The 25,897-nt window shown below is 47.0% G+C and overlaps 1 protein-coding gene and 1 long non-coding RNA gene across 3 annotated transcripts in view; one reads left to right on the top strand and one right to left on the bottom strand.

Moving 5' to 3' along the window:
* The window catches only part of GFOD1 (Gfo/Idh/MocA-like oxidoreductase domain containing 1), a 107,447-nt gene extending 88,570 nt beyond the window's left edge, over nucleotides 1–18,877 (top strand). The window contains exon 2 of one of the 2 annotated variants that reach the window (XM_001492454.7): nucleotides 11,934–18,877. In XM_001492454.7, the coding sequence (XP_001492504.1) occupies nucleotides 11,934–12,853 (920 nt within the window). In that variant the 3' untranslated portion in view covers nucleotides 12,854–18,877. The remainder of the gene's footprint in view (nucleotides 1–11,933) is intronic. The other variant, XM_070244114.1, reaches the window with a different exon arrangement.
* A 465-nt stretch (nucleotides 18,878–19,342) lies between these two features.
* LOC138919358 (uncharacterized) overlaps nucleotides 19,343–25,897 on the bottom strand; it is a 31,951-nt gene continuing 25,396 nt past the window's right edge. The window contains exon 2 of the long non-coding RNA XR_011429512.1: nucleotides 19,343–25,733. This is a non-coding gene — a long non-coding RNA (uncharacterized lncRNA). The remainder of the gene's footprint in view (nucleotides 25,734–25,897) is intronic.

The following is a 25,897-nucleotide window of genomic DNA, read 5'->3' as shown; positions in this document are numbered from 1 at the left end:
GAGAAGCATTTTAATTGCCAACAACAGAAACTGCCTGGCTGATTTTCGCAGAATGGAATTTCTTGAAAGGACATTAGTTCATCACAGGCTGGGGAGGTAGGCTTGGAAAACAGGAGGAACAAAGAAAGGCTTGGCAGCTGGAATCACAGTCTAGATCATACCAGGGAGCCCAGCTGATGTGGACGGACCCTGTTGCTTGTGATGGTGCTGGCACTGGACCATAGGTGCCATCATTGGCATCACTGCCAATATCCAGCGCTTGGAAGCTGGACATTGCTACCCCCACTGCCAGCGTGGATTCTCCACCTTGCTTCTCAAGTGGCTCAAGTGGTATCCCTGGTTGGCCAAACTCATGCCTTCACTGCAAAGGCCTCTGGGAAAGCAAGCCCTGGCTTGGCTTCCATTGTGGGAAGAAGCTCAACCTCCCACCAAGACTCACATGGTGGGGAATTTCCCAGAGAGAACAAGGAGAGTCAGGTGCTGGGCAGCCCTTGAAAATTGCAAATCTCCACTCTGCTCCCCATCCCCAAACACACCCAAACACCTAATTATAGGTTCTCTCTCTGTTTATAGCCATCACCACCTTCCCACCACTCCCCCCAACAACTGTCACAGACCTTGGTCTAAAATGTGGAGATGATGTGGGTGAAAGTGCTTTGGGAAGAGTTTGTTAATGATGATCCCCGCCTGATAACCCGGGAGCCTTGGATCTGGTTTGTCTCCTGGCCGTGGGAGGGGTTTATTGCTGTTGTTTTGGGTGGAAGATTGTCTCACAGCTGCTTGTCTCCCTCTGCTTCCGGCTGAGGCGGGAGATAGATGGTTTCTTTGTGAGGAAGCAGGAGCGCTGGGCTGCTTTCCTTTCCTGAGCAAGTTGTGGCCACACTGAGGAGTCTTCCCCCTGGGATCTGCATCCCTGAGCTTCACAGGGTGGTGGTAGTGTGGCCCCGCTGTGGTTTTGCTGCTGGCACACTGCGTCTTAGAGGTGAAGCGTGTTTCAAGCCCATTGCCGTCTAGTCCTTTTGCCAAGATGGCAGGTGCCTTTGTGCAGAAGGCTGGAGCCCTGAAGCGCTCCCTTTCTTCAGCTGTGGGAACCCAGTCACCGCAATGGCCTGTTTCCCCAGCCACTCTGCTTCCTGATCATTTTCTTTCATTAGCGCTGGCCAGTTCACCGCCACAGATGTGGGGCAACTGGACATCCGCCTTTCAAGAACACAGCTGCTATGGTTCTACCATGTCGAGCCTCTGGCCCTTCTTGCTCTCCAGCTCTTCCCCTTCAAGCACTAACAGCCTCTGCCCTCCCTCCACTGCCTTCCCAAGTCACTCTCATCTTGACGCTGGGGTCCAGTGGGGCCCAAAGAGTTTGGGGCTTCTCTTATTGACCCATCTGGTAGCCCGGAGGCTTAGCCATTTGATCCTGCTCCCACCCTTCCGCTTGCAGCCATTCCCTAGATGCAAAATGGAAAACATACTGCTTTGGGGTCACAGAACTGAATTTGCGGCCAGGATGTGCAGCATATCAATGATCTTGGGCAATCATAATCTCTCTGACCCTCAGTTCCCTATTCTGGACAAATGAGGATAATGGGGCCAACATGATGCTTAACTGAGCTGACAGGAGGCCCAGGCACCCGCTGGATACAGAACAAGTTCAGGTGCCACCCTGCTCAGCTTTGTTCCTATTACCGCTGCCTACAGGGAGCCCTGAATTGGGGACACAATCTCCGTGGTAACAAGGAGACTAATAATAGGTTTTTTAAAGGCCTAGAGTACCTCACTGAGTCTTTCTTTTTGATAGAGTGAAAACTACTGAAAGAACATAGAAACTAAGGGAGGTTTGACAGGAACGTCGACATGTGTCTGAGGTGCTTTACTTCTGAAGAGTATTTGAGCGTCTTCCTCTTAGCAGGGCTTTCTGGGGCTTTCGCGCAAATCAGTGGACTGGACTGGAGTAATTTTAAGATGACCTTCACCCCCTGTGTCACTTCTGTGATTAGCTATATGGCCAAAGGGAAATGATCTGGGTGGGCCTGATTTAATCGCAGGAGCCTTTTAAAGACAAAGAGTTCTCTCCAGCTGGTGAGATTCCAAGCGTGAGAAGGATTGGCTTCCACATGCTGGTGTTGCTGGCCCGAAGATGGCATGGCACATGAGGGATGCATGTGCATTAGAAGCTGGACAGCCAGGAAGGAAACCAGCGGGGGACGTCAGGCCTACAGCCCCAAGGAACTGAATTTGGCCAACAAACTCATGAGCTTGGAAGCATGTTCTTCTCCAGAGTAGCTTTGTGAAACTAAGCAGAGACCCAGCTGAGCCTGCCTGGACTTCTGATCTGGAAAACTGAAAGATGATAAGTGGATGTTGTGTTAAGTAGCTATATTTGTGGTAGTTTGTTAAGCAGTAATGAAAACGAATACAACAATGCAATAGGGACTGGTGGGGACTGTGGTATACTGGAGATGCATGTGCCACCTAACTATGGAAGCGACTATTCAGCTCCAACTGATTGTTGTCAGCAAGAGGCTCTAGGGGAAGAACCCAATGTTTCCAGATCTTTCCATTTTTTTTAAGAGAGGCCAAAAACTTAGACTGTGTGAAATATACTGATTCTTTTTTTTTTTCAATTATTTTATTGAGTTCATGTTTGTTTATAACATTGTGTAATTTCAGGTGTACATTATTCTATATCAGTTTCTGTATAGGCTGCATTGTGCTCACCACCAATAGTCTTAATTTTTATCTGTCACCATATATATGCACCTTTTTACCCCTTTCCCCCATCCACCACCCCCTTCTTCTCTGGTAACCACTAATCTGTTCTCTTTGTCCATGTGTTTGTTTATCTTCCACATATGAGTGAAATCATATGGTGTTTGCCTTTTTCTGTCTGGCTTATTTTGCTTAACATACTACCCTCAAGGTCCATCCATGTTGTTGCAAATGGGACGATTTTGTCTTTTTTTATGGCTGAGTAGTATTCCATTATATATATATATATATATATATATGTATATATATACCACATCTTCTTTGTCCATTCATCAGTCATTGGGCACTTAGGTTGCTTCCACGTCTTGGCTATTATGAATAATGCCGCGATGAACATAGGGGTGCATAAATCTCTTTGAATTGTTGAAGAAATATCCTGATTCTTAAACTCCTCTGTTGGGTAAATATACCTATGATCCCTTCACTAAAGCATAACCCCTTTTGAATGGAGAGCTTCCTCCTTTTTTTTTTGAGAAGTTGCCTAGTTTAAAGTCTGTTGTCTTATATATGCACAGTGAGGATAGTATTTCTCTTGAAAGTGTTGACTTGCAATGACAATTAGGTACTGAGGTTCTGTGGGAGCTCTGGGAGACAACACGAGGCTCCCACCCTTCAGGATGTGTGATGAGAATTCACGCCACACCCAGGAAGAGCAAGTTCGGTTTTCTTTATTTCTATTTTGTAGGCCCCCATCCTTAGGTGGGTAGGTGGGGAATGGAATTATAGTCCAATCCAGTAATCTCACCTGACCCAGTCATTCACATTTTCTTTTAAGTAGCTCAGTCTCTTTTAGATGGCTCTGGTGGCCCAGTTGTTCAGCATGCTGCCCTTTGCCCCCTCCACTCGAGAAGGGGGCTGCTTCTGTGGGGCAAGTGTGGCTTACTGGACTGTCTATGTTCCCTGGATCCAGGTGGTGTCCTTTGAATCTGGGCCTGTCCAGGGGCCCTCTTGCACCTCCCTGCCCCTCACACTTGGGTCCCTATGAGACAGCTACAGGGAAGGGCTGCCTCAGGCCACCCACCTGGGAAGCTTGCCACTAGCCCGGAAGGTCTCTGGCTCCCCTTACCTAACTGCTGTTTCTAAACCTCTCTCCTTGATCTCCCTTGGGCTAGAAGTAGCAAGCTTTTCTTTTCTCTCCTGGGGAATGCCCAGGCTAGAAGGAGCTGGCTAGTGACTTCCCAACATCATGTCCTCATTGTCAACATGTATAAGCCGTAGTGATGGAGTGTGTGGGATTTACCAATAAGGGAACCGAAAATGAAAGGTGTTTCAGGAGTACCATCCCCCTTACGGATGTTATGGACTCAATTAGATGATACTACTGCACATGAAACAGTCTGGGAAAATTGAACTGCTGGTCGAGATTCCTGTGCAAAAGGAGGGCTAAGACAACAGCCCTGAGTCATGGGGGGAAGTCCATAAAAGGGGTTTGGGGAATGGGGCTGGCCTTACGGGCGGGCTGGATATATATAGAAAAGTACTTGAACATCTAATTCCATTCAACATCAGGTCCTGGCAGTAGTAGCTGTGCCAGCTTCCTCTCTCTGGTTGTCCCCTCTTTCAGGGTTTACTGACAGCATCAGGGGCCTTGACAAAAGGAGCTGAATGTGGGTCACCCTGACCCATTTCCACCTCAAGTTTGAAATTAGAATGGAAACTCAATCCAGTTGCTCTGGGCTTCTGCTGGTCACCCAGCTGAGCACGAGGCACCCCCCCCACCCCACAACCGCCCTGGTTTCTGATGCTCACACACCACCGTCAGTCACCTGACTCTGCTCAGAGCCCTCCTGTGGTGCCTGTGTCACAGGCATTGCGTCTTGTGCACAGGCACATGGAGCCGGTGAGAATGGGAGCATGTATTGGGGAGGTGGATGTCATCTCTGGATGTTGTATACACTTTAGATATGGGTGCAAAGAATAACCCAGCCAGCGTTAAGACACAGGTGTCCAGAAGGCAATAAGAATGTGGAAATTAATCCCAGGCTTGCCCCAGAGCCAGGCAATCTGGGTTCAAGTCCCAGCTCTCCTACTCATTGAGTCATGGAACCGTGCGCAAGTTGCTGACCCTCTCAGGGGCTCCGTTTCCACATCTGTAAGATGGGGACAATATTACTACTTGCCTCCTGGGGTTGTATAGACTGAAAAATGGAAGTGGATGTAAAACACTTGTCCTCTTCTGGCACAAAGTGAGTGCTCGATACATGGTGGTTGTTTCCGTTTTAAATTACGTCATTATTATTGTGAACAGATCAGATTAGTGGTTTGGGAAGCTGGTGTCAGCAACTCTCATGGGGATTTAATCTCTCCAAAGGGGCTCTCCTCCCGGTTTACATGGAGCAAGGGCTGGAGGGCGGAGAGCGGGGTTTTGACAAGTCATCCCTGCTGATGCTGCCACTTCTCTTGCACTTTCTAAACTGAAAGAAAACATGCACGTGCGTGTGTGTGGGTGTGGGTGTGTGGGTGTGGGTGGGTGTTGAGGGGCAAGGAGGAGATACAGAGGGGAAAATAAAGGAAGAAAGAGACAGAGCTGGACTAAATGGAGCACTACAGTGAGAGAAACTGACCAAGTGCCCACATACCAGGGAGCAGAGAAAGAGCCATTATAAGTAGTCTTGTCTGTTCAGATGCTTAATTCTATTAAAACCAGAGGTTTCTCTTTGACCTGCTTTTGTTTTTTCTTCACTTTAACCTCCAGTTCTGCTGGATCTCCTTTGAATCACAGACTCTCTTAAGACTCTAATGAGCCTCTCCCTTAGAAAATTAAACATCAGGATGCAATTTCACATGCAATTTTTGTAAACAGTCCAATTTTAGTGGTTTCTCAAATCTCAGGTTAAACACCCTTGTTTTAGACCATTTTCTAAATGGGACCTGAAGCTTCTGAATGAATAGGCAAACTCTTACACATACTTCAGAACCCTGCTCAAAAGTCACCTCTCCAGCAAAGCTTTCTACTGCACCCAAATCAATTGGGCAGCTCCTCCTTCCGTGCTCTCATTATTTATCCCTCTATTAGATCCTGTAATCTGTTAAATCCCACAATCTGTTAGATCCCATGATCACTCATTTCCTGTTGGTCTCCTCTACTAGACTGTGAGTTCTTATTCATCTTTCTTACTCGTTTTTTGGTCCCAGTGCTTAGCACAGAAATGTTGATGGAACGAAGTATAAATGAAGACAGTGAGTTCCCTGCTTGAAATGCAGAGAAAGCCCTCTCTACCTTCTGTGAACAGGAGGAAAAAATAGGAAGCCGTATCTGATGACTTCTTGTGGGGGCTCTGCCAATCTACCCAGACAGCTGCAGACCAGCCTGCAGGATCAGCATCCATTTGGCTTCTAGAAGATAAGAGGCTGTCAACACAAGTGGAATAATCGGGAACAGCTGGTGGGAAAGGAGCATCGGCCTCATCGATTTCCACCATTGATTAGATAAGGGAGCATGTAATCGGAAATGTGCTGGCAGGGAGGGAAGCTTTGAAGTTCCCGGCTGATTATGCTAGGGAATGGCTCTGGTCTCTGGGTGGCCAGGTGGCAGCCATACTCCAGGTACCCAGGGATAACCTACCTGGTCAAGGGCAGGAAAGGGCAGCTGCTCGTGGGACAGCAGAGAGCATGTGTTTTTCCCTGGAAGGGTCAATGGGAAGCTCCTTGCCCTGACTCCTGGGGGGCCCATTTGGATGGAGTCTCAGCCCCCACAAAAGCCCTGGTCTCTGGAAAAAGATATGAGTGGGTACTCGGCACCAGCTTGGAGACCTTGAGCGTGGAGGGTGTGAGGGGAGCAGCTGCCTGAAGGTGGCTTTGGGGTCTTTTGCTTGGAAACTGCTTCCCTGTAGCACTGACTCCTCACGAGGCCACGCGTATTTTGGCTCAGTTACAGAGAACACATTCAGCAGGCTTCGGAGGAAGCCAGTTTTCTATTTCCCCATGAGGGATCTCAGTAGGGTAGAAAAGCTCCTTCTGAAATTGTTTAATTTAAAAGCTTCTGACAAAGAACAGGCACACGGCCTTGCACGTTGCGCTCTTCACCCTTCAGAAGTTTCCCATCCATCTCATTTTCTCCCCAACTTCAGCTCTGTGACGTAGGTGAGAAGGTATTAGTCCCACAATCTTATGGACAGGGAGCTCTCGCTTGTTTGCCGATGAGGGGTTCTGGTCTTGAAAAACTGAGTTGGTTACAGCCCAGAGGTCCCCAAAAGACACAGCCTGAGCTCTTTGTCCTCATGCAAAGAGGTAAATGGCCTACGTGGGGGCGGGTTCCGAAGACTTCCCCATGTGTCAGGCCAGTCCCGATGTGTTCTCTGCCACCCACCCGCAGTTGCACTGTACCACCTTGACAAATATGGCAAGATTCCAAGACATCCATCCCTGGGTGCGGCGACAGGCCCCTCGGTGGAGCGAGCTGAGCTGGGGCGGTGGCATAATGGCTCACAGCCCCCGGGGGAAAGCAGCAGGGGGGGCCACCATCTGCCATAGCCCCTGAGTGCTCAGAAATCTCCCACTGCGCCTCTACAGCACCGGTGGGCTGTAAGCACCGGTGGGCTTTGCTGACACTTTGCAACTGCTCGGGAAATGTTTGGCGCTTGGCAAAACACAAGACGCCTTTTCTCAGACACTTCGTATTTTTCCCCACTTTCCATTTTCCACTGCCTGTTTATTAGGAGCGAAATCAAGTCCATATGTTTCAAGTCCCTGTGCTTGATTCTCTGCAGCATGATTTCCTGTAAGATTGTTTGAAGTCCTAAAGTTTGGGGGCTTCTGCTTTAGAAGGAGGACACGACATCTTGCCACTAGAGAATATGAACCCCAAACCTAAAGGGAGTGTGTTTTGCATGGTGCTTTGAAAGATGCGTGGACTCAGGGCGGCAGAGATGGCTCTTCCGTCCTTTTGGTAAACTTGTCCATCCAGGAGTGAGGAAGCACAGACCTCCCCCTTAGGGAGTGATGAAGTGCAGACTGTCTCTGCAGAGCAGAAGCCAGGGCTGTGTTTTTCCCTCATGGTTCCCCTTAGGAATCAATCATGGCTGTTTTGGGGGAAGGCTCGTAAGGGGCCTCTCCCTTTCCCTGAACTCTTCAGTTTCTCTCCCTGGTGGAATCTACTTACCTTCATATCAAAGGAATGTCAGAGCCACATGTTTAGGGAGGGGGGCCTCTACTTATTAATTTTTTTCCAGCACAAAATGGAGAGAGGACTTTTCTCTGAAGAGCCCATTCTCGTACTTTCTCTGGAGGTGGCAAGAAAGGCATTGTGCTAAGACACATGAAAATCATGAAGACAGCAAAGACCTGTGGTATTTCTGGAGAGTCAGACCCAAAGCCCAGGCGGACAGGTGCTTTGGAAGGCAGGTGTCTGTCTGCTTTCTCCAGGAGAAATGCTGACACATATTCAATGGCATCCGACACACCCAGGATTGTGGGCTGTCAACCCTATGCCCAGACAATGCGAGCTCTCTTTCATTGTAGGTGATTTTAGGGGTGAGGGGAATGCTCTGTGCCACACGAGTGCATACACACACACACACACACACACACACACACAGGGTCTGAAGACTGGAAATCTACAATTAGAATCATATTCCTTCAGCCTAAGCCCTTGATTCTTGTTAAACTGCTAAGAGCCTTGGAATTTCACATTCTGGGCATGTTGGTAGGACAGATTTTTGCAGGGGAACACTGAGAAATAGAACCTAAGGATCTTGCAGGGATCCCAGAATGGGCTTTGCAGAAACCTCACCAAGAGGTAGGGTTGAGAAAAGACTGTCCAGAACAGAGAGAAAACAAACTTTGCCTTGCAAGTCTGTGAAGGGTCTGCTAGCTCTGCATTTTGGGTTCCTTTTAAAACTGGAAGCATTATCTTATATTTAACAATATGTCCTAAGGGCTTCAAGAAGTTATCTTACAATTTACAGGGGGCAGCCCAGTGGCACAGCAGTTAAGTTTGCATGTTCTTGCTTTGGCGGCCCGGGGTTCACCAGTTCTGATCCCAGTTGCGGACCTACGCGCCACTTGTCAATCCACGCTGTGGCAGGTGTCTCACATATAAAATAGAGAAAGATGGGCACGGATGTTAGCTCAGGGCCAGGCTTCCTCAGCAAAAAGAGGAGGACTGGGAGTAGTTAGCTCAGGGCTAATCTTCCTCAGGAAAAAAAAAAAAGTAGGAACTTGGAAAATACAGAAAAATGTAGTGAAGAAAATAAAAATCAGTCAAATCCTACTAATCAATTGACCACTGTAAACATTTTGAGGTGTTCCCTTCCAGGTTTTTTCTTTCTCTTTTGTCTTTTGCAGAGAGAGTTGAGATCACAGTAGGTCTATGAAATAGAGCCCTTTTCACTTAACATTACATCATGATCATCTTGCTTGACATTAGAAAGTCTGGGTAAGCATCATTTTCAGTGGTGGCACAATATTCCATTTTGTGGCTATACTGCAGCTCACTTACCCATTCTTCTGCCGTCGGGCGGTTGCATTGTTCCCTGTTTTTCGCTTTGATAAGTCATGGAGTGAGAAGCCTCTTTGGGCAAGCGGCTGTGCTTACATTTTAGATGACTTCTTTATGATAGATTCCCCGAAGTCTCTTGTGACTTATGAAGATACTGTGTGTTAAGATAAGGCGGAGACCCATCTGTAAAGTGTGGATGTCGATAAGGACTGTGGGCGGAGAGGTGGGGCCAGGCAACAATGCTCACTGGGCTCCTGCCGCATATACAACACGCTTCTAGATGCCGTGGGCATTAAGTAGAAACTTAAGAAAGTACAAGACCCAGCCTTTATCTTGAGGAACTTGCTGTCTAGTGTGGAACCGCAACATACATAAATAGCCTAAAGGAAGAGATGCCTGTGTCTCAGAGCCCTGGAGGAGCCAGGCACGGGTTTCAGGATGGAGTAGAGCTGGGCGTCGGTTCATATTGCATTTTCGGGAGAGGGAGTCTATAGCTTTCATCAGTTTCATTTCATCCACAGAGCTTTGGCGAATTACCCATTCAGGGATTGTCCTGGGTATGTGGAGAGGGAGTGAATTATTTTTCTCAATTTATTTTTTTCTTTTACTATTTTATTTTATAGTTTTTTATAATAGAAAAAATAAAATGGTAGTCAGGCTTCTGGTTTGTGGGAACTTGAGGTAGGGTATAGGAGAGGCCATAGCCTCTACCCAACAGGTGTGAGGCAGATTTTGGCAGCATTTGTCACCTGGCCCTGCAGTGACCTACCAATCTATTTACATATAAATCTGTTCCTGCCAGCATGAGCCGGTGCCATGAGCCTAATGCCACCAGGCTCACGTTATCAGAACATTACACAGGTGTGTGGCACCTTTGGTAATACAAACTAGTGCTTCCTCATCCTTCTGCTGGAGTCTCAGTCCTTACCTGGTTGCTAGGAGTTAAAGGAGCTTCTTCCTGACTCATTCCTGGTCATCAGGAAAGCCAGCCAGCTCTGCCCACATGGAAAAGCAAGGAGATATGCTCACTGGAGGCTCCAGGCCTTTCACTCAGCACCAAAATTAGATATGCACATGGAAATGGACAGCCATTGATGGTAGTTATTTTCTACAATCTCTTCTGACCACGTCTATCGTTTGACTAGTTCTTCTAATGGGAAAATGAGAGAGCCATGTGCCAAGCTGTGGTTTTGTCCAGGCGTGTCCACTGGACAGACACCTGCAGGTGCAGGACTTCCACAGAACCCTGTCTTCGCTCAGCTTGTTTCAAGAGTTCATGGATTTTTGTCAAGTCAGGTGCACATCGTCAGGACAACAGGGATGGGTGTGTGTGTCTCCTCAACTAATTTCCTGGCGGTGTCCCCCTCATCTGTGGCTGGAGTATCCAGTCCCCATGAGAGGGTCTCTGTGCAGAGCAGGACTGGACAACAGAGACCTGCCACAGGCAGCCACATACCTTCACTCAGAAGCTTCCCAAATCTATTCACGTAGCATCCTTTACTCTGGCTTGCTAACAAAATCCATATAATTCTTTTGTTTGTTTGTTTGTTTTCAGTTCTAGTTGGCTGTTTCTCTGGGTTCCGCGGAGTTGTTTTTCTTTCCCAACTCTTGGCTTCTATGGAATAAATCCCTTTGTCATTCCCTGTCATGCTCCTTTTCTTTGATCCTTTGTTTTCTCCAGACCCAGAACCGCTTAGTCTCCTAAAGGGCTTCCATCTACCTGTAATTTATGCACCCATTACACTCATCACATAAGCCTCGTTCTTATTTGGCCTCAGCTGCACTGGCCAAAAGCACCAAATCCCATCGTGACACAGATGGGGGTCGGGGAGGGACCAGCCACTGCCCACCCCTCAGATGCAGGGAGGGTCCACCCTTCCCGTAAGGAGCAGGGAAACATTAAACAAACACATCTGTGACCCCCGCCAGCCCTAATCCATAATGCAGAATAAATAGGCAAGATAACGCTTAAAATATAATCCTTTGTTGGTGGTTGTGGGGGAGACAGCTAAGAGCTTAGACCTTTGAAGGATGTCCGTAAGAAAGCCTTCCTCATACTTAATCACACTCACTTTGGCCATGACACATAATATATAAACTTATATATTCTGGTTCTGTCCAGCTAGAGACACTATTCTCTTCTCTACATACGATATTTTTAACAAAAGTTATATTTTACATATAAAATAAAACAAAACATTCCATATGTAAAATAATTTTAATAAAATATTTTATATGTAAAAAGATTATATTGTATACTTTAATGGAACTATCCTATATAAATATAAGATATAAAAATATAACGTAAATATTTAAATAATATTTTAAATATATAAATATTTTATAAGTAAAATATATTTGTATATAAAATGTTATAGATTACCATAAAATATTAAACGAAGCATTTTGTATTATATTGGCAAATATTTAAAAATATTTCTAAAATATAGGCTATTATATATTAAAATAAATCTTCATCTTTAAATCAATGCCTATGGTTTAATGCTAAAATTATATAATTCGACTTAAATCTTTAAAATAATACTGAAATATATAGAATGTGTTATTTTTGGATCAATAAAAGGCGTTGTAAAATATTTTGAGATTGTAATATGGACTTGTGATCAGGTCCGGTTCCTGTTCTGAGCACTGACGTCTGGGGGCGACAGTGCCCCCACCGCTGCCTCCGCCCCAGCGCCCTGATCCGTTCTTTTTCCTCTGCCCGCAGGCATCGGCAAGAACGTCATCTGCGACCGCACGGCCACGCCGCTGGATGCCTTCCGCATGATGTCGGCCGCCCACTACTACCCCAAGCTCATGAGCATCATGGGCAACGTGCTGCGCTTCCTGCCGGCCTTCGTGCGCATGAAGCAGCTCATCGAGGAGGGCTACGTGGGCGAGCTGCTGGTGTGCGAGGTGCAGGTGCACAGCGGCAGCCTGCTGGGCAAGAAGTACAACTGGAGCTGTGACGACCTGATGGGCGGCGGCGGCCTGCACTCGGTAGGCACCTACATCATCGACCTGCTCACCTTTCTCACCGGCCAGAAGGCCGTCAAGGTCCACGGGCTGCTCAAGACCTTCGTGAAGCAGACCGACCACATCAAGGGCATTCGCCAGATCACCAGCGACGACTTCTGCACCTTCCAGATGGTGCTGGAGGGCGGGGTGTGCTGCACGGTCACCCTCAACTTCAACGTGCCTGGCGAGTTCAAGCAGGACGTCACCGTGGTGGGCTCAGCTGGGCGCCTGCTGGCAGTGGGCACGGACCTCTACGGGCAACGCAACAGCGCCCCAGAGCAGGAGCTGTTGCTGCAGGATGCCACGCCCGTCAGCAACTCCCTGCTGCCCGAGAAGGCCTTCAGTGACATCCCCTCGCCCTATCTGCGCGGCACCATCAAGATGATGCAGGCCGTGCGCCAGGCCTTCCAGGACCAGGATGACCGGCGCACGTGGGATGGACGGCCACTCACCATGGCCGCCACCTTCGATGACTGCCTTTATGCCCTGTGCGTGGTGGACACCATCAAGAGGTCCAGCCAGACAGGCGAGTGGCAGAACATTGCCATCATGACCGAGGAGCCAGAGCTGAGCCCCGCCTACCTGATCAGCGAGGCCATGCGCCGGAGCAGGATGTCCCTGTACTGTTAGCATGGACTGGGGACCTAGGGGGGCTTAGGCCTTCTGCGTGGGTCCGAGAGAGGGGGAAATGCATGAAAAAGAGGTAGCCTCAAGGAGTGTGGGCGTGGGGAAGTGAAGGGGCAGTGTGAGTAAATGGCATCTGGGAAGGTGAGGCCCAGCCCAGGGGAATACCCCCAAACAGAACTGTTGAGGGGCTCAGCTGATATCCTGGGAGTGTTCAGACGGCCTGCCCTTCCTGCTGGGTATTTGCATGAGAGGGCGGAGGTTTAGTGGCTTCTGCTACCCTTTATGGAGAGAGGAGTTGCTTCCCTCTGCACCTCATCCCCTCGCCACGCCTTGGCCTCCTTTGCAAGCCAAATGCTCTTGCGGGGTCAAGGCCCTGAATCGGATGGCAAGCTCAGTTGGTGCCAGCTTCCCTGACACCCACTACTGGCAGGAGAAAGCACATCTCACATGCCCGCACAAGCCGGTTAGTCTGGGGACGGGTAGGGGTGCAGTGGGCTAAGGTGAGAGTTCAAATTCCAGGAAGCCACTTCAAGTGTCTGAAGGAAAAAGCACTTGGTAGCAGAGTGTACAGCTTTCTTGATTGATTGGGCTTCCTCATAGGAAGCAGGAGGGAGTGTCTTCCTAATCGGTTGCTTGCCCTTCACCTGGCCTGAGGTGGGGTGAGGGAGTGCCAGGAACAGCAAGCAGAGAGACGGTTCCCTGAAGCCCAAAGGAAAGAGCAAGAGCACATCCAAACAGCCAAGGCAGAGAATAAAATATCCCTTTGAATCTGTCAACAATTAAGAACCTGCAAGGAGCCACGTTATAACACTACTTCCGGCAGAGTGGATATGGGTGTGAGAGGGATTCAGCAGTGAAGTGTTGAGGTTGTCCTTTCACACGGCTCTCCAGGCAGGCCCGAGGAGACAGCAGGGGGTGTGGGCTTGACCAGGGGTTCGCTACGCTGGCCTCAGGGACTGGGGGTGGCTGCGGGCCCCAGTGTTACAGTGGGGATCCCCCAGTGGAAGGGCAAGGGAGCCAGCCCTGGACTTGCTTTGGGCTCCAACACCCATCTCTCCTACCAAGCTGAGGAAGGGCTTTTAGGAGACTCCCCCAGCTTTGGGGATTTAAAACGGCAAGCCTTCAGTTCCACTAGATAGAATCCTCTTCCCTTAAAAAAAAAAAACAAAAAAAAAAGTCAAGGCTCTTTTCCTTAGCTTTAACCTTTGACGATTCTGACACTTGAAAATTTTTGAATAGGTATTAAACAAAACAAAACAAAAGGACAACAGGAACATAATGTTCAGTGTTTCTAAAACGGGGGCTTCAGAGCGCTCTGAGGTGTATGTCCGTGTAGCATTGAGAAGGCTAATGTTGGAAAACACATTCTTCCTCTCCTTGGTCTTCTGTCTCTCTTGTCTTGTCACCCTCTGCTTACAGAGCTTTATTGGAGATGGCAAGCTGCAGGCCCGGACGAGGGGTCAGGTCAAAGGGGAATAACCAGAGTCACACACACACTCACAGACATACAAACATGGGTTTGTGAATGCTCACTGCCACCAAATGTCACTAAAATCGTTCCAAAAAAACTCAGACCTGGTCTTGAAAGACAGACCAAGCCAAATACATTTTGCAAACAGGGAGTCATCCTTTTGTTCTTTTCACAATCCTTCACCCCACAGAAGACATTTGTCGAGGCTGGATGTGGAGACCGTGACTTGTAACTGTGCATAGCTTTTGTTCACAGGTCGCAGACATCCAGCAGTTGTCTTTGGCACACAACCGAGGTTTAGACTTCTCTTCAGATCGCTGGCAAGAGAACTAGAAGGGTCTATAAGGGGCCGGGAGTGCGCCCCCAGGAGCTGAGTAGGCAGAATCTGAAAACGAGCAGCACAACTGAGAGATCAGTTACATCCTCCATTCTCCTCCCAGGGTCAATATACTGTGATGCCCAGGCTGCCCGTGGGTACCGTGTGGGCTTTTCCAAACTCCACTGGAATGTTGGTCATTTTCTAGCACAGAGGAGTAAGAATTGCCTTCCTGGAGAGAATCACCCTACTTCCTTGTGGCCTGACGGCAACGGTAAGGCTACTCAGCTGAAAGTCTCGATGGTGCGTTATGCTCCCTGATCTGTTGACAGACTTCATGGTGAGCATGCCAGCGTCTGTAGCTTTCAGTTCAGAACTAGAAATGTGGTAGGATGGGAGTCTCCCAGTCATAGCTGAAGCAGAGGGCCATGCCGTGGACTCTTGGTTCAGGTTCTCCTAAATTGCCCCCTGGATAAACAGCTTTTGTGGAAACTGAGTGGAAAGAATTTGTTTTTCTAGCTAGCCTAAAAGGCTGTGATTAAGGATGAAGGGCAAGGAAACTTGGTGTCTCTATGGGTCTCATTTTTCTACATCGTTTATAATCTAAGTAGAGATATTCCTGGAGTTTCAATTTATGTTTCTGTACTTACCCAAAATACTTGGGAGTTTTCTTCCCCTCAAAGGCCTCTGAGCTCTGTGATAAATATTCAGTGTCTAAAACAGAAATTCTCATTTGAGGCTCGGGTATATAGAAAGAATATATATTCTTAAAAGAAGCATGAAAAATATTTTAGTAAGTGTACTCAAATTTTATCTACTGAAATGCATGTAGTAGGTAGATGCAGGAATGAGAGGAAGAAAAGACCTAGATAGTTCATTTTTTTAATACAAAAATTACAGTAAATGGGTTTATGTTACTTCTTAAGGGCTCTTTTTTGTCCCTGTCCTACCATTTGCAAAGACTGGGTTGGGAACCGTAATATGAAGCTGAAATCTCAAGCTTTCTACAACATTCTGTAGAAGGGCTTTGTTTCAGCCCAGCCCCTCTAATAGTGCTCTCAGGGGTCTGGGGATCTTCAGCTGACTTTGACCTAGGAAGATATCCCAGCCCCTTGCTGCTTTAATGTGTTTCAAGGACCCGGTGTCATGGAGGCACCACTTCAGGGTCATCACATTTAGTCCCCCTTGCCTGATTTGTTCCCATCATTGTGTGGATACCTCTGGTACTGGAAGTTTTTGCTCATGCCACTAGTTGCCTCTGCAGATGTCCCAAATTCCAAATTCTGAGGGAGGGTGTAGGTCAGGGGTTCTTACCCAGTAGCCACAAGTGTTTGGGAACGCTCTGTGCTTGTGTGGAAAGTTTGGATTTTTGGAGTTTTCTTCTGGAGAGAGAGTCCATGACCACTGTCAGCTTCTCTCCGACTTCTCCCCTCAATGGGAGAGGCGTTGCAGGGTACCACAGATACCTGTTAGCCTACCTGATGGCAGATACCTCTGTGTCAGGTCTATCTGACTATAGGGTCAGTCGTGGCTGACTCCAACTCAAGATGAACTTCTTCTGGACCTTTCTCCATCTGCAGAGCCATCCCAGTACCCTCTGTGCTCCAACATTTCTGGATTATCCACTGTGTGCACAGTATTTTAAGTATATTATCTCATTTAATCCATAAAAACCCTATAGTATTGGGAATTGTTATTCCCGTTTTACTCATGAGAAAATCAAGGCTCTGAGAGGAAGAGTAAGTCATACAACTGTTAAGCAGAAGTGGGGTCACCTGAATCCAAAACCTTTCTTCTCCTCCAAACCATGTTGCCTCCCAAGAGAGAAAATTTGTGCCTCTGCAGTTGTCGCCAGGCAGGAAAGCACTCCCTGTCGAACGCTGCTGGGGGTCTGCTCTCATGCCCTCTGGAGCAACTGTGATTAGAGCCGAATGGGACCTGCATGGGGCTCCACTCTACTGCCGCTGACATCCTCCTCTTGAGCAGGATGCCACATTTGATGTTCTGCCAGAAGGTTCATTATGGAGCTGCAAACAGAAGTAGTCGGTTTTTCTTCCCCTTCCAAAATGGAAATATCACTAGCTTCTTTTAGAATGGACTTCCTAAGTTGATTTTGATTGAAGGTGATGCAGCAAACCACAGAGTTGAGGATTTTCAAAACGTCATTGGCCGATTATTATAGATGGCCTTGGACTTTGGTCTTTGTGTTCTGAGTATAACATAGGAAACCGTCTTTTCTCAGGGAGTGGGCCTCTTAAAGTTCATTTGTCTGTGACCCGGGGTTTAGCTGTGTGTTGCATTTGTACCTTTACACTCTCTTCATCTTGTCTCACAGCCGCAGCTGTTGAATTTGACCTGCGGTCAAGGAGGGAAATTCACTGCTAATGATATCCTGGGGAGAAGTAAATCCACTGGCATCTGAAGGGACTTCAGAGCCACATATATTCAGTTCCTTGATTTTACGTCCCCGAGAGGTTATGATGGCCAAGGTCACACCTCTTCTTAGTGTTAGAGCCAGGCCTAGAAGCCCAGTTTTCTTGACTCTAAGTCACATCCTGCCTTACACAGCATCTTCAGAGCTCTCAGATGGGGACAGGGAGGCTCGGAGAGGAGGAAGGACTTGTCTGAGGACCCACAGCTGGGTGCTGGAAGAGTCGCAGTTAGAACTCAGACCTGCAATGGGCTGTAGTCCCCAACTGTCGCAGCTGAATCAATTTTTTAGAAACTCAATTGTGTCTTGAATTGCTCAGAAAACTGTTGAAAATTTTCCATTGTGCTTGTAATGTGGACAATTATCCCTAATTTGTACTGTATTTGGCAAGGATGGGGGACGTAAATTCAGATGTTCGCCTTTGGGATTTCCTGAGGTCAACTCTACTTATATCGCCCCCACCCCTCTTCCAGATACAGAGCTAGGCCTTCACTAGCTTAGGACTCCTGCTCCACCCACTTCCTAATTTTTTTGGCCATCAAAGCCCTAAAGTTTATAGGGCAGGGGCCATGACATTAGGGAGCTCCTAAAAAAAAATCAACTATCAGAGCCCCACATTTCAGTTCCCCTTTGGGGACAGGGAGGGGAGCAATGAAAGAAAAGCCACGTGTGTCTGCAGCGTGGCTTCACCCTTTACCCGCAGCTTCATGCCTTGCCCAGCCTGTCCCACCCTGGGCAGAGAAGTGGCAGAAGGGGAGGGCTTGAGTTTCAGGGGACAGCCCTGAGTCAGGCTCTCAGGACTCCTCACAAGAGGAGTGAAGACCTCCTGTGCTGCTTTAAGAGCTGATGGAGTCAGTGGTCTCATTGGGGTCTGGAAGGGAAGCCGGTACTGTATTTGAGTGACCACATCAGTTAGCGATGGAAGGTGGTGGCCTCCTGACCTTTCTCTACCCCACGTCACAGTCCCTATTTGCCAGAGCTCTTGGGAGGGCAGCGTCTGGCTCTCAGTCAGTCTCCGATAGTGTTGCACTATGACTACTCTTGAATCTGTGGCACCCTCTTCTGTTTACCCCAGCAGTGAGTAGAGTCATAACGAGACCATGTCATATGCAATGGCTCTGTGCTTAGTGCGGCCTCAAGTTTGCCTGGGTGGGTGTGACCAGGGCCTGCAGAATAACCGTGGTGTCTGCTGTGTCGCTCTCTCCTTCCCCTTGAGGTCTCTGTTGTCCCCTGCAGCCATCACAAGGGCTAAGTTGTTGAATGAGCCCCTTGGTTTCTCCTGATAAATGTGATGACTTATTTGTGATTCTACTCTAACCCAGGTTAAGAAACAAACAAAAAAACAAGCCACCTGACCAGCTCCTTTGCTCCCCTCCTTCTCTTTCAGGCCTCCAAATGTATTTAGTATTCTGCCCTGTGCCTTGCCCAGGGGAGGGAGAAGTTTCTAGCAATTACAGCTTTCTGTGTGCTGCCTGGTGCTTTTACAGTCCTTTTTTTTTTTTTTTTTTTTTTTCACCAAAATTGCATTTGTTTGGTTGTCATTGTTGAGTATATATTTATTGTATTTTACAAACATGGATATATATATGTATGTATATGTATAAAACCAAACTTATGTATAAAATGTCAAGGCATGTATACTAGATATTTTAAAGAGTTATTTATCAAGGGGAAAAGATGTGTGTTATAAAGTCAACAGAGTCTATATTTTATATATAATGTAGATAGCAAAAAATAGCTTATAAATTATAGAAGGTTTTGGTTTTCTCTTTTATTATTAAAGCAAAAAAAAACAAAAAACAAAAAAAAGGACACTGATGCAACTGTTCTTGGTGTTTTAAAGGCCAAACTACTGTGGGAGGTGGCCTTCCCTTCTGGGCCTTGCGCTGTGCAGTCTGTGCTCCAGGCCCAGGCGCTGATGCAACACACAGGGGCCCTGGTTAGCATCACTCAGCCAGCTGGCATGTGCCATGTCAAAGGTGGCTTCCTGCTGTCCTCCACAATTTGCATTGGTAGGATAAAGGAATGAAAGTAGCAAATAAAGATTGAAGAGAAGATACAATTCCAGCTGTTTTCCTCTTTATTAGTCCCAGGTGTTCCAGCTCATGAGTTAGGCACCTGGTCAGTTTGTGAGAGCTGAAGCAAGAACGGAGGTGGTAATGATGGTGGTACATCCAGAGAGAGAGAGAGAGAGAGAGAGAGTGTGTGTGTGTGTGTGTGAAAAGCTAGTCCAGACAACAAGATGATAACATACACTTTAGATTGGGGACCAAATTTTAGAATTCTCTATTATTTTAATATCTTAACCTAATACCTCACACCAAGCTCTGAAAGACACTTTCTAACCGGCACAGCTGACTATTTACCAGAGCATCTTTGCTTACTTCATTCTTAGTAGCATTTAAGGGCAACCATCTTGGACTGAGCTCAGCCTAATTTCAAATTTGCATGACATGAGTTCTCTCATGGATTGGCTGACCTTTCTTTTCCACCCTCTGCTGTCTTAGAGAACGCATACAGGTAATTCTTCTGGGCCATGCTTTCCTTCACTTGAAAAGAGTTAAGAATTAGTAAGAAGGATGCAAAAGCAGGTCCTGATGTTAATGCATTCAGAACACAGGCCATCCATTAAGACAATAAAGTTGCAGCAAACCCCTGCATTCACATGGATTATTATGATGCACACATAACATTCTCATATCTTATGGCACTGTAGCAAATCTAAGATCAGTTCTGAAGGTGGCAGTAGGAGAGAGTGCTTTGTCAAAGCTGAGAACACCCTTTGCCCAAATATGAAATATGGCTGCAATGGGGTCCAGTCCTGAGTTCTTCCAGCAGAGTGGCCTGGGAACCAGCCCCTGATGGAAGACTCCACTCTCCTAAGCATTTATGTACATTTTCAATCGTGGAGCTAGCGGTTCCTTCACAGATTTGGAATCTCTTTGTGATGCTGGTTTCTCTCCAATTAGGCCCATTTCTTATTACGTAAACCAGGGATTATACAGCGCCCTACTAAATCACAGGCTATGATCACATTGCTTTCATAGTCTGGACTGCTGTTTAAAAAGGATAGACGCAATTACATTGCAAGTCATTCACGTTGTTTACTGGTCAAATGGAGAGAAATCTGTGTCTCCTATCTACACCCCCACCGCGTGCGCACGCACACACACACACACACATACACAGAAGCATTTGCTAGTTTCACCTCCTGCTTCTTTGATCTTGTGCATTTTTAGCACCTGTTTTGACAAGTCTGGCTGATACAGTCTGGAGAGTAAAATGACTGCTACAATTGTTATGAGAATGAATTACACATATACAAAGTATGCAGAAGTTTGTATAGAAATGAAAAAAAATAATTTCACCTCATTTTAAGTAGTCAGTTCCCATTTTATTAACCCACATTTATCTTAATCTCGTCTAAGAAGCCCCTATCTGAGTCCCTAGGTGCATTTGTCTGTAGCCGTGCCCCCTGCTGGAAGGCTGTCCAAGACATGTAGACGACAGAAGTCAAAAAGATACCACTTCATAGAGTTTGGGCCAAGTCACAGCCAGCTAGACAGCATTATGGCTTACTTGAGCCAAACCGCCACAAAAAAGCTGACACAAAACATTCAAAATTCTTCGCCTTGGTCATTTCAAGTTCAGGCTTCCTCTTGAATCCTATCTCTGAGTCTACATCCACTGGGTAAATTCCTGAGAGATGACTTGCGTTCTGACAGCGTTGGTAGCATTGCTGTGGGCCAACCACAGCTCTACAAGATGAACTTACCATCTCTAGGCTGCTTGTTTGACTTCCTCTGAAATTCATTCTAATTATGGGAACACCTTTCTCTCCTAATATTACACAGATTCTGATCACCTTGGATCAAACCCTTTAGCCATGAAAATGAAAGGCTAACTTGAAAGACCCTTCTTGGACAACTATAGATTAATTAATTTCTTGGTCAATGATTTGTACATTGATGGGGCTCAATCCCAGAATTACAGTCTGGGGTGTACATGGATGTCTGCCCCATTGTCTCTGCCCATTGATCACTGGCCATCAGTGCCTTGGAAGAAGGACACCCTGGGGAGGAGGAGCCCTAAGAGGAGCTTGAGTGGTTGCAGTGGATTTGGAGACTATGTCCACAAAGCCCTCAAGGCTCCAGGCAGTTCTCAGTCTTGAACCCCCGCTCCCTTTCAGAGATCACTGAAGGGTCTAAATCAGGCCTCAGTCAGACCAGGCTGTCTGAGGCTGCCTTGGGAGTGGTGAAGCACTCCAGACTCCTCAAAATCAAAGACCAAGCTGGCATAAGAGCTAGTGAGAGACTACAGGGAGGGGAGCAAGAGCAGAGCCCCACTGTCTTTCCAGGCCTGCTGGGGCTGCTTGTCCGGGATGTGGTAGCTAACCGGTGAGCCTGGAGAAGTCAGTCGCTCTTCAGTGTGCTAGGCTAAGGGGTCTGGACTTGACATTCAGGTTTCTGCCATGGAGCAGAAGAGCGAGCTAGCCTGGAAGAACAGCTGTGTATCATTCTGGCTGTGAAGTGCTAAAACTGTATCACAGAGGAAGCAAGTGGGAGGGAAGGGATGGGGAGAGAAAAGAGAAGGAGGAGCTGGCGGTAGTGGGGGGCAGCACGGGGAAGAGAGGGCAGGAGCAGAAGTGGTAGTTCATGCCAAGGGTGAAAATAGATGAAGGGGGGAAATTTGATGAAAGGCCAGAGATGTGCCTATAAGACATGGAAGGTTCCAAGGATTGGGCAGTGTTACATGATCTGAAATGAGCCTCCTCTGCTGCTGACAGGCCTAATCTCTGCTCTGAGAACAGCTTGTATGAGGAGGAGGAGAGCAGATGAGAAGGAATGAGGGAGGAATTCTTACAGGAATTTTAAAAAGCCTGGCTGATTCACTTCTAGAGCTGTTCAAAGGTATCGAACTCTTGGCATTTGCTAGAAAATTTTCAGTACCAACCACAGTGTTAAATGAGCACCAGACTCCAGGCACACCTGGGATCCCATCCTCCTTTCTTGTTGCTGTTCCTATTTGCAATTCCCCAAACCTGGAGTCTTTGTGGATTTAACATCTGCCACTTCACCCTGTGTGTTAGTCCCCTCCTGGGCATTCCGGACACTTTCCACTCAGGAATCCGACATTTAGCCTTTTTTGTGCACACAGGGTCTCTCTCCCATCCTCAGCTTTCAGAGATCCTGACCACCAAACCGTCATTATCATCTGCTTTCTCCTCTTGCACCAGAGCATCTCCGAAGAAAATCCCCAGTGGAGCAGGCCCAGCCCAGCAGGAGCGGATGCTCATCAGCTACATCCAGCCTGGCCTCTGCTGTCTTGGACTTCCTGGCTCAGGCCTCAGATTTGTCCTGGATCTTCTCTCTCATCAGGTTGGTTGTGACATCCAGGTTTCTCCCTTACTTGTTTACAATGGCCTCTCGCTTTCATTCATCCAAACTGAGGTCATTTAATATATGTTGTCTCTGACTTGCTTCGTCATCCTTGCACAGGAAATAAAGGCAGGCATCGTTCCCTCCTAATGCTGGGTCTCAGTCCTTCCCAGCCTGCCCTCATTCTCCACCTTGAACCTCTCCCTGTCCACTGAACTCTTCCCTCATCCTTCAGTTAGGCCAGAGTATGGATTTGGGGAATCTTTGAACTTGAATGGGAGAAAAAAAAAAAAAAACACATCTTGATTTTTACTAACTTGAACTGAAATTTAGCATTTTCTCCAATTATGGCACCAAGTTACAGTTTTATTAGCAGCGTCTGTGTCTTTATCACCGATGGAAATTATATATATTTTCAGCTCTCATTATTCATTTTGCATATATCTTAAAATGTCACTCATACTCATCACTTCTCTGAAATTATAAAAATCATTAGACGACAGCCAGATCTTATTTAATACTTCAGTAAAAAGCCCATACACTGGGCCCGGCCCGGTGGCGCAGTGGTTAAGTGCGCATGTTCCGCTTCTCGGCGGCCCGGGTTCGCAGGTTCAGATCCCGGGTGCAGACATGGCACCGCTTGGCACGCCATGCTGTGGTAGGCGTCCCACATATAAAGTAGAGGAAAACGGGCATGGATGTTAGCTCAGGGCCAGGCTTCCTCAGCAAAAAAAGAGGAGGACTGGCAGTAGTTAGCTCAGGGCTAATCTTCCTCAAAAAAAAGCCCACACCCTGCCTTATCACAATTTTCTTAAAATTTTGGGTAACTATATATCAATATAATTTGTTACTTTGTAATCATGTATTATTTTATACATATAAAAATATTATTCCGGGGAAAAAAAATTATTTCAAAAGGGGTCCATCGTCTTCACCAGACTGCCAGAGATATACGTGGCACAAAATAGCTGAGAACCCCTGAGTGTGGCGGAAATAGCCTTAGCATGATCCTTACTCTCAAACGTAAAAATTTTCCATTCTTATTGAATATGACTTAAACAATGCCACAATTAGTTTAAAATAGATACTCTGAAATCCAAAGACCCCTTCTGGATCTCCAAACCCCTGTTTTTAGGAAGTTCTTGCTCCAAAGCATTGTTTCCCAAACAAAGCTGTGCACCAGAATCAAAAGCGCCACCTTATTCTGAGCAGATTCTTGGGCACCGCACCACACCACCTGAAGGAATCTTCGGGCAGAAGAGGTAGCTGGAAATTTTTTAAATGCGAACAACACCAGCATTTATTAAAAGGCTCACACCGTCCAAAGAGGTATGCAATGAAAGCGACAACCCCTTCCATCCTAGACCCTCAGGTCCACTTTCTAGAGGTAACCTCCATCAACAGTTGTATTCTGTCCCTGAAGTCATCTGAGCGGATACACACACATTATACATACTGTACACACAGTTCTGTGTCTTGCTCCTTTTCTCTTAGTAATATATTTTTAACATCTTTCCACATCAGCATGTAAGACTGACCTCATTCTCTTTAACAGCTTTATTGAAAGAAATCAACATTAAAAATTCTAATTAAAAAAATTTAAAGCTCCAGAGATCGATGGCGGCAATGGTTGCAAAATCATTTGAATGTGCTAAGTGCCACTGGACTATACACTTAAAGATGGGAAGATGGTAAATTTTGTGTTTTGCATATTTTATCACAATTTTAAAAAATTGTTTTACACTCCCTAGGTAACTGAGCTGCAGCTCCAGCCCCCTCCCCTGCCCCACTGCTTTCCCTCGGTCAGGGGAGCCAGACTGACATTTTGGGGACACCTACTCTCATTTGCCTCTTTGCCACCATTCAGAGCCCTCTCATTCTGGAGAACCCAGAAGCAAAATGACGATTTGTATTTCTTTATGGAAACAAATGATCTCCTTTTCACGGGTGCTGTTAACACAGAGTGTTAGGGGCGTGAAAGGGTTCTCCCCCAAGCCTGTCAGGAGTCAGCAGACAGCTGGCATTACCACTGACAGTCCAAGCACTCGCGAGGAGAGAATCCTTTCAGCTGTGGAATGCCTTTCATCCTCCGTGTTGAAAGCTTTGCAGAAATCAGGCCAGGGCTTGTGAAACAAACTCAAGCCTGGTTGCAAACAACCCCAAAAGCCCGCACTAAAGCCTCCTTGTACTTTCTTTGACTGGCATTTCAGTGTCCTTGACCCAGCTAAAGGGCTTGGAAAAAGCCTCTTCACAAGCGACATGCTCAGATAAGTTAAATCCCCTGGAACTCAGGGGTGTATCTGTACAGTTTAATGTACTTCCATTGATCCCTGGACTCGGGAGCAGTTCAGATCTGAGGGAACAAAGCCTGCTTCAGAGGATAGCGTTGTGAAACCTTCAACCCCAGGCAGATTCTCCCAGAGCCTCAGTCCATCTGTGTCACAAAGACAAGTCCATGCGAAGTATGCCTTCGCTACAGGCTGACTCTTGCCAAAAGGGCCTTGGTGACCTGGGAAATTTACTGTGGTACCCAAATTCTTATCTCTCTGTTAAGGAGTTACTTAAAAATCTCAACTTTAAACGTCTCAGGACCTCCCACATTCAGGTGGCTTGGCTCCGTGGGTTTGTCCAAGTCTCAGTGGTAGGGTCCTACAGGAGAGGTTACTTGTTGGAGATTAGAATTTTCCCCATGTTGTGTCACTTCCTAGAGTGTTATGCCACGTCACTGCATCCATTGACATTTCATGGGAGGAGTCTGGTTTGCGAGGCATGGTTCTGAACTTATAAGTTCATTGGAGATTCTTCTCAGTTCTCTGCTTCCCACGTGGTTGCTAATGGCCACTTGTCTGGAATGTTTCATCCATCACGTAGCCCTCTCCTCCCATATTACCAACACTCTGTCCATGCATTTGTGAACTGTATTCCACTGTCCGCCCTGTCGGATTTCACCTGTTCACACACCGTTCCTTTAAGCCATGGTGGCCTTGCCTGACCCAGGCAGGGTTCATCTTCAAGACCTAGACCCTAGGGAGCAGCAGAGACCTGGGTATTATATTCAGAGAACTGTGGGGCTTCCACGCCCATCGTGTTTTCATTTCACTGCTACGTTTCCTCTGGGATCAGATTGTTCGCAGACTTGATTCTGTGACTGAAGTCCTGGCAATTACCTTATAAGGTGAAGGAGTCGAGACAAGCCCCATGGAGGTCAGAATGGGCCCCAAATCTCCTGGCAAGCTGGTTGTCTTGAGATAAAGCTCTGGCTCCCGGTTGCTGGCTTGCCATGGTGCCTGAGAATAGACCATTACACCCTTTTTAAAGCTGTTTCCCAAAACTTAACCAGTTCTAGTATGAGTTTCAAGAGATTTTAATTTCAGCTAAGAAAAGCAATATAATCAACGTTCAATTCTGGTTTTTATGTTCTGGGTTACTAGCTGGCAACTTTTTCCTGCTC

Source organism: Equus caballus, chromosome 20, assembly GCF_041296265.1.
Source record: "Equus caballus isolate H_3958 breed thoroughbred chromosome 20, TB-T2T, whole genome shotgun sequence".
Lineage (NCBI taxonomy): Eukaryota > Metazoa > Chordata > Mammalia > Perissodactyla > Equidae > Equus > Equus caballus.
This window is presented reverse-complemented; position numbering and strand designations above follow the sequence as displayed.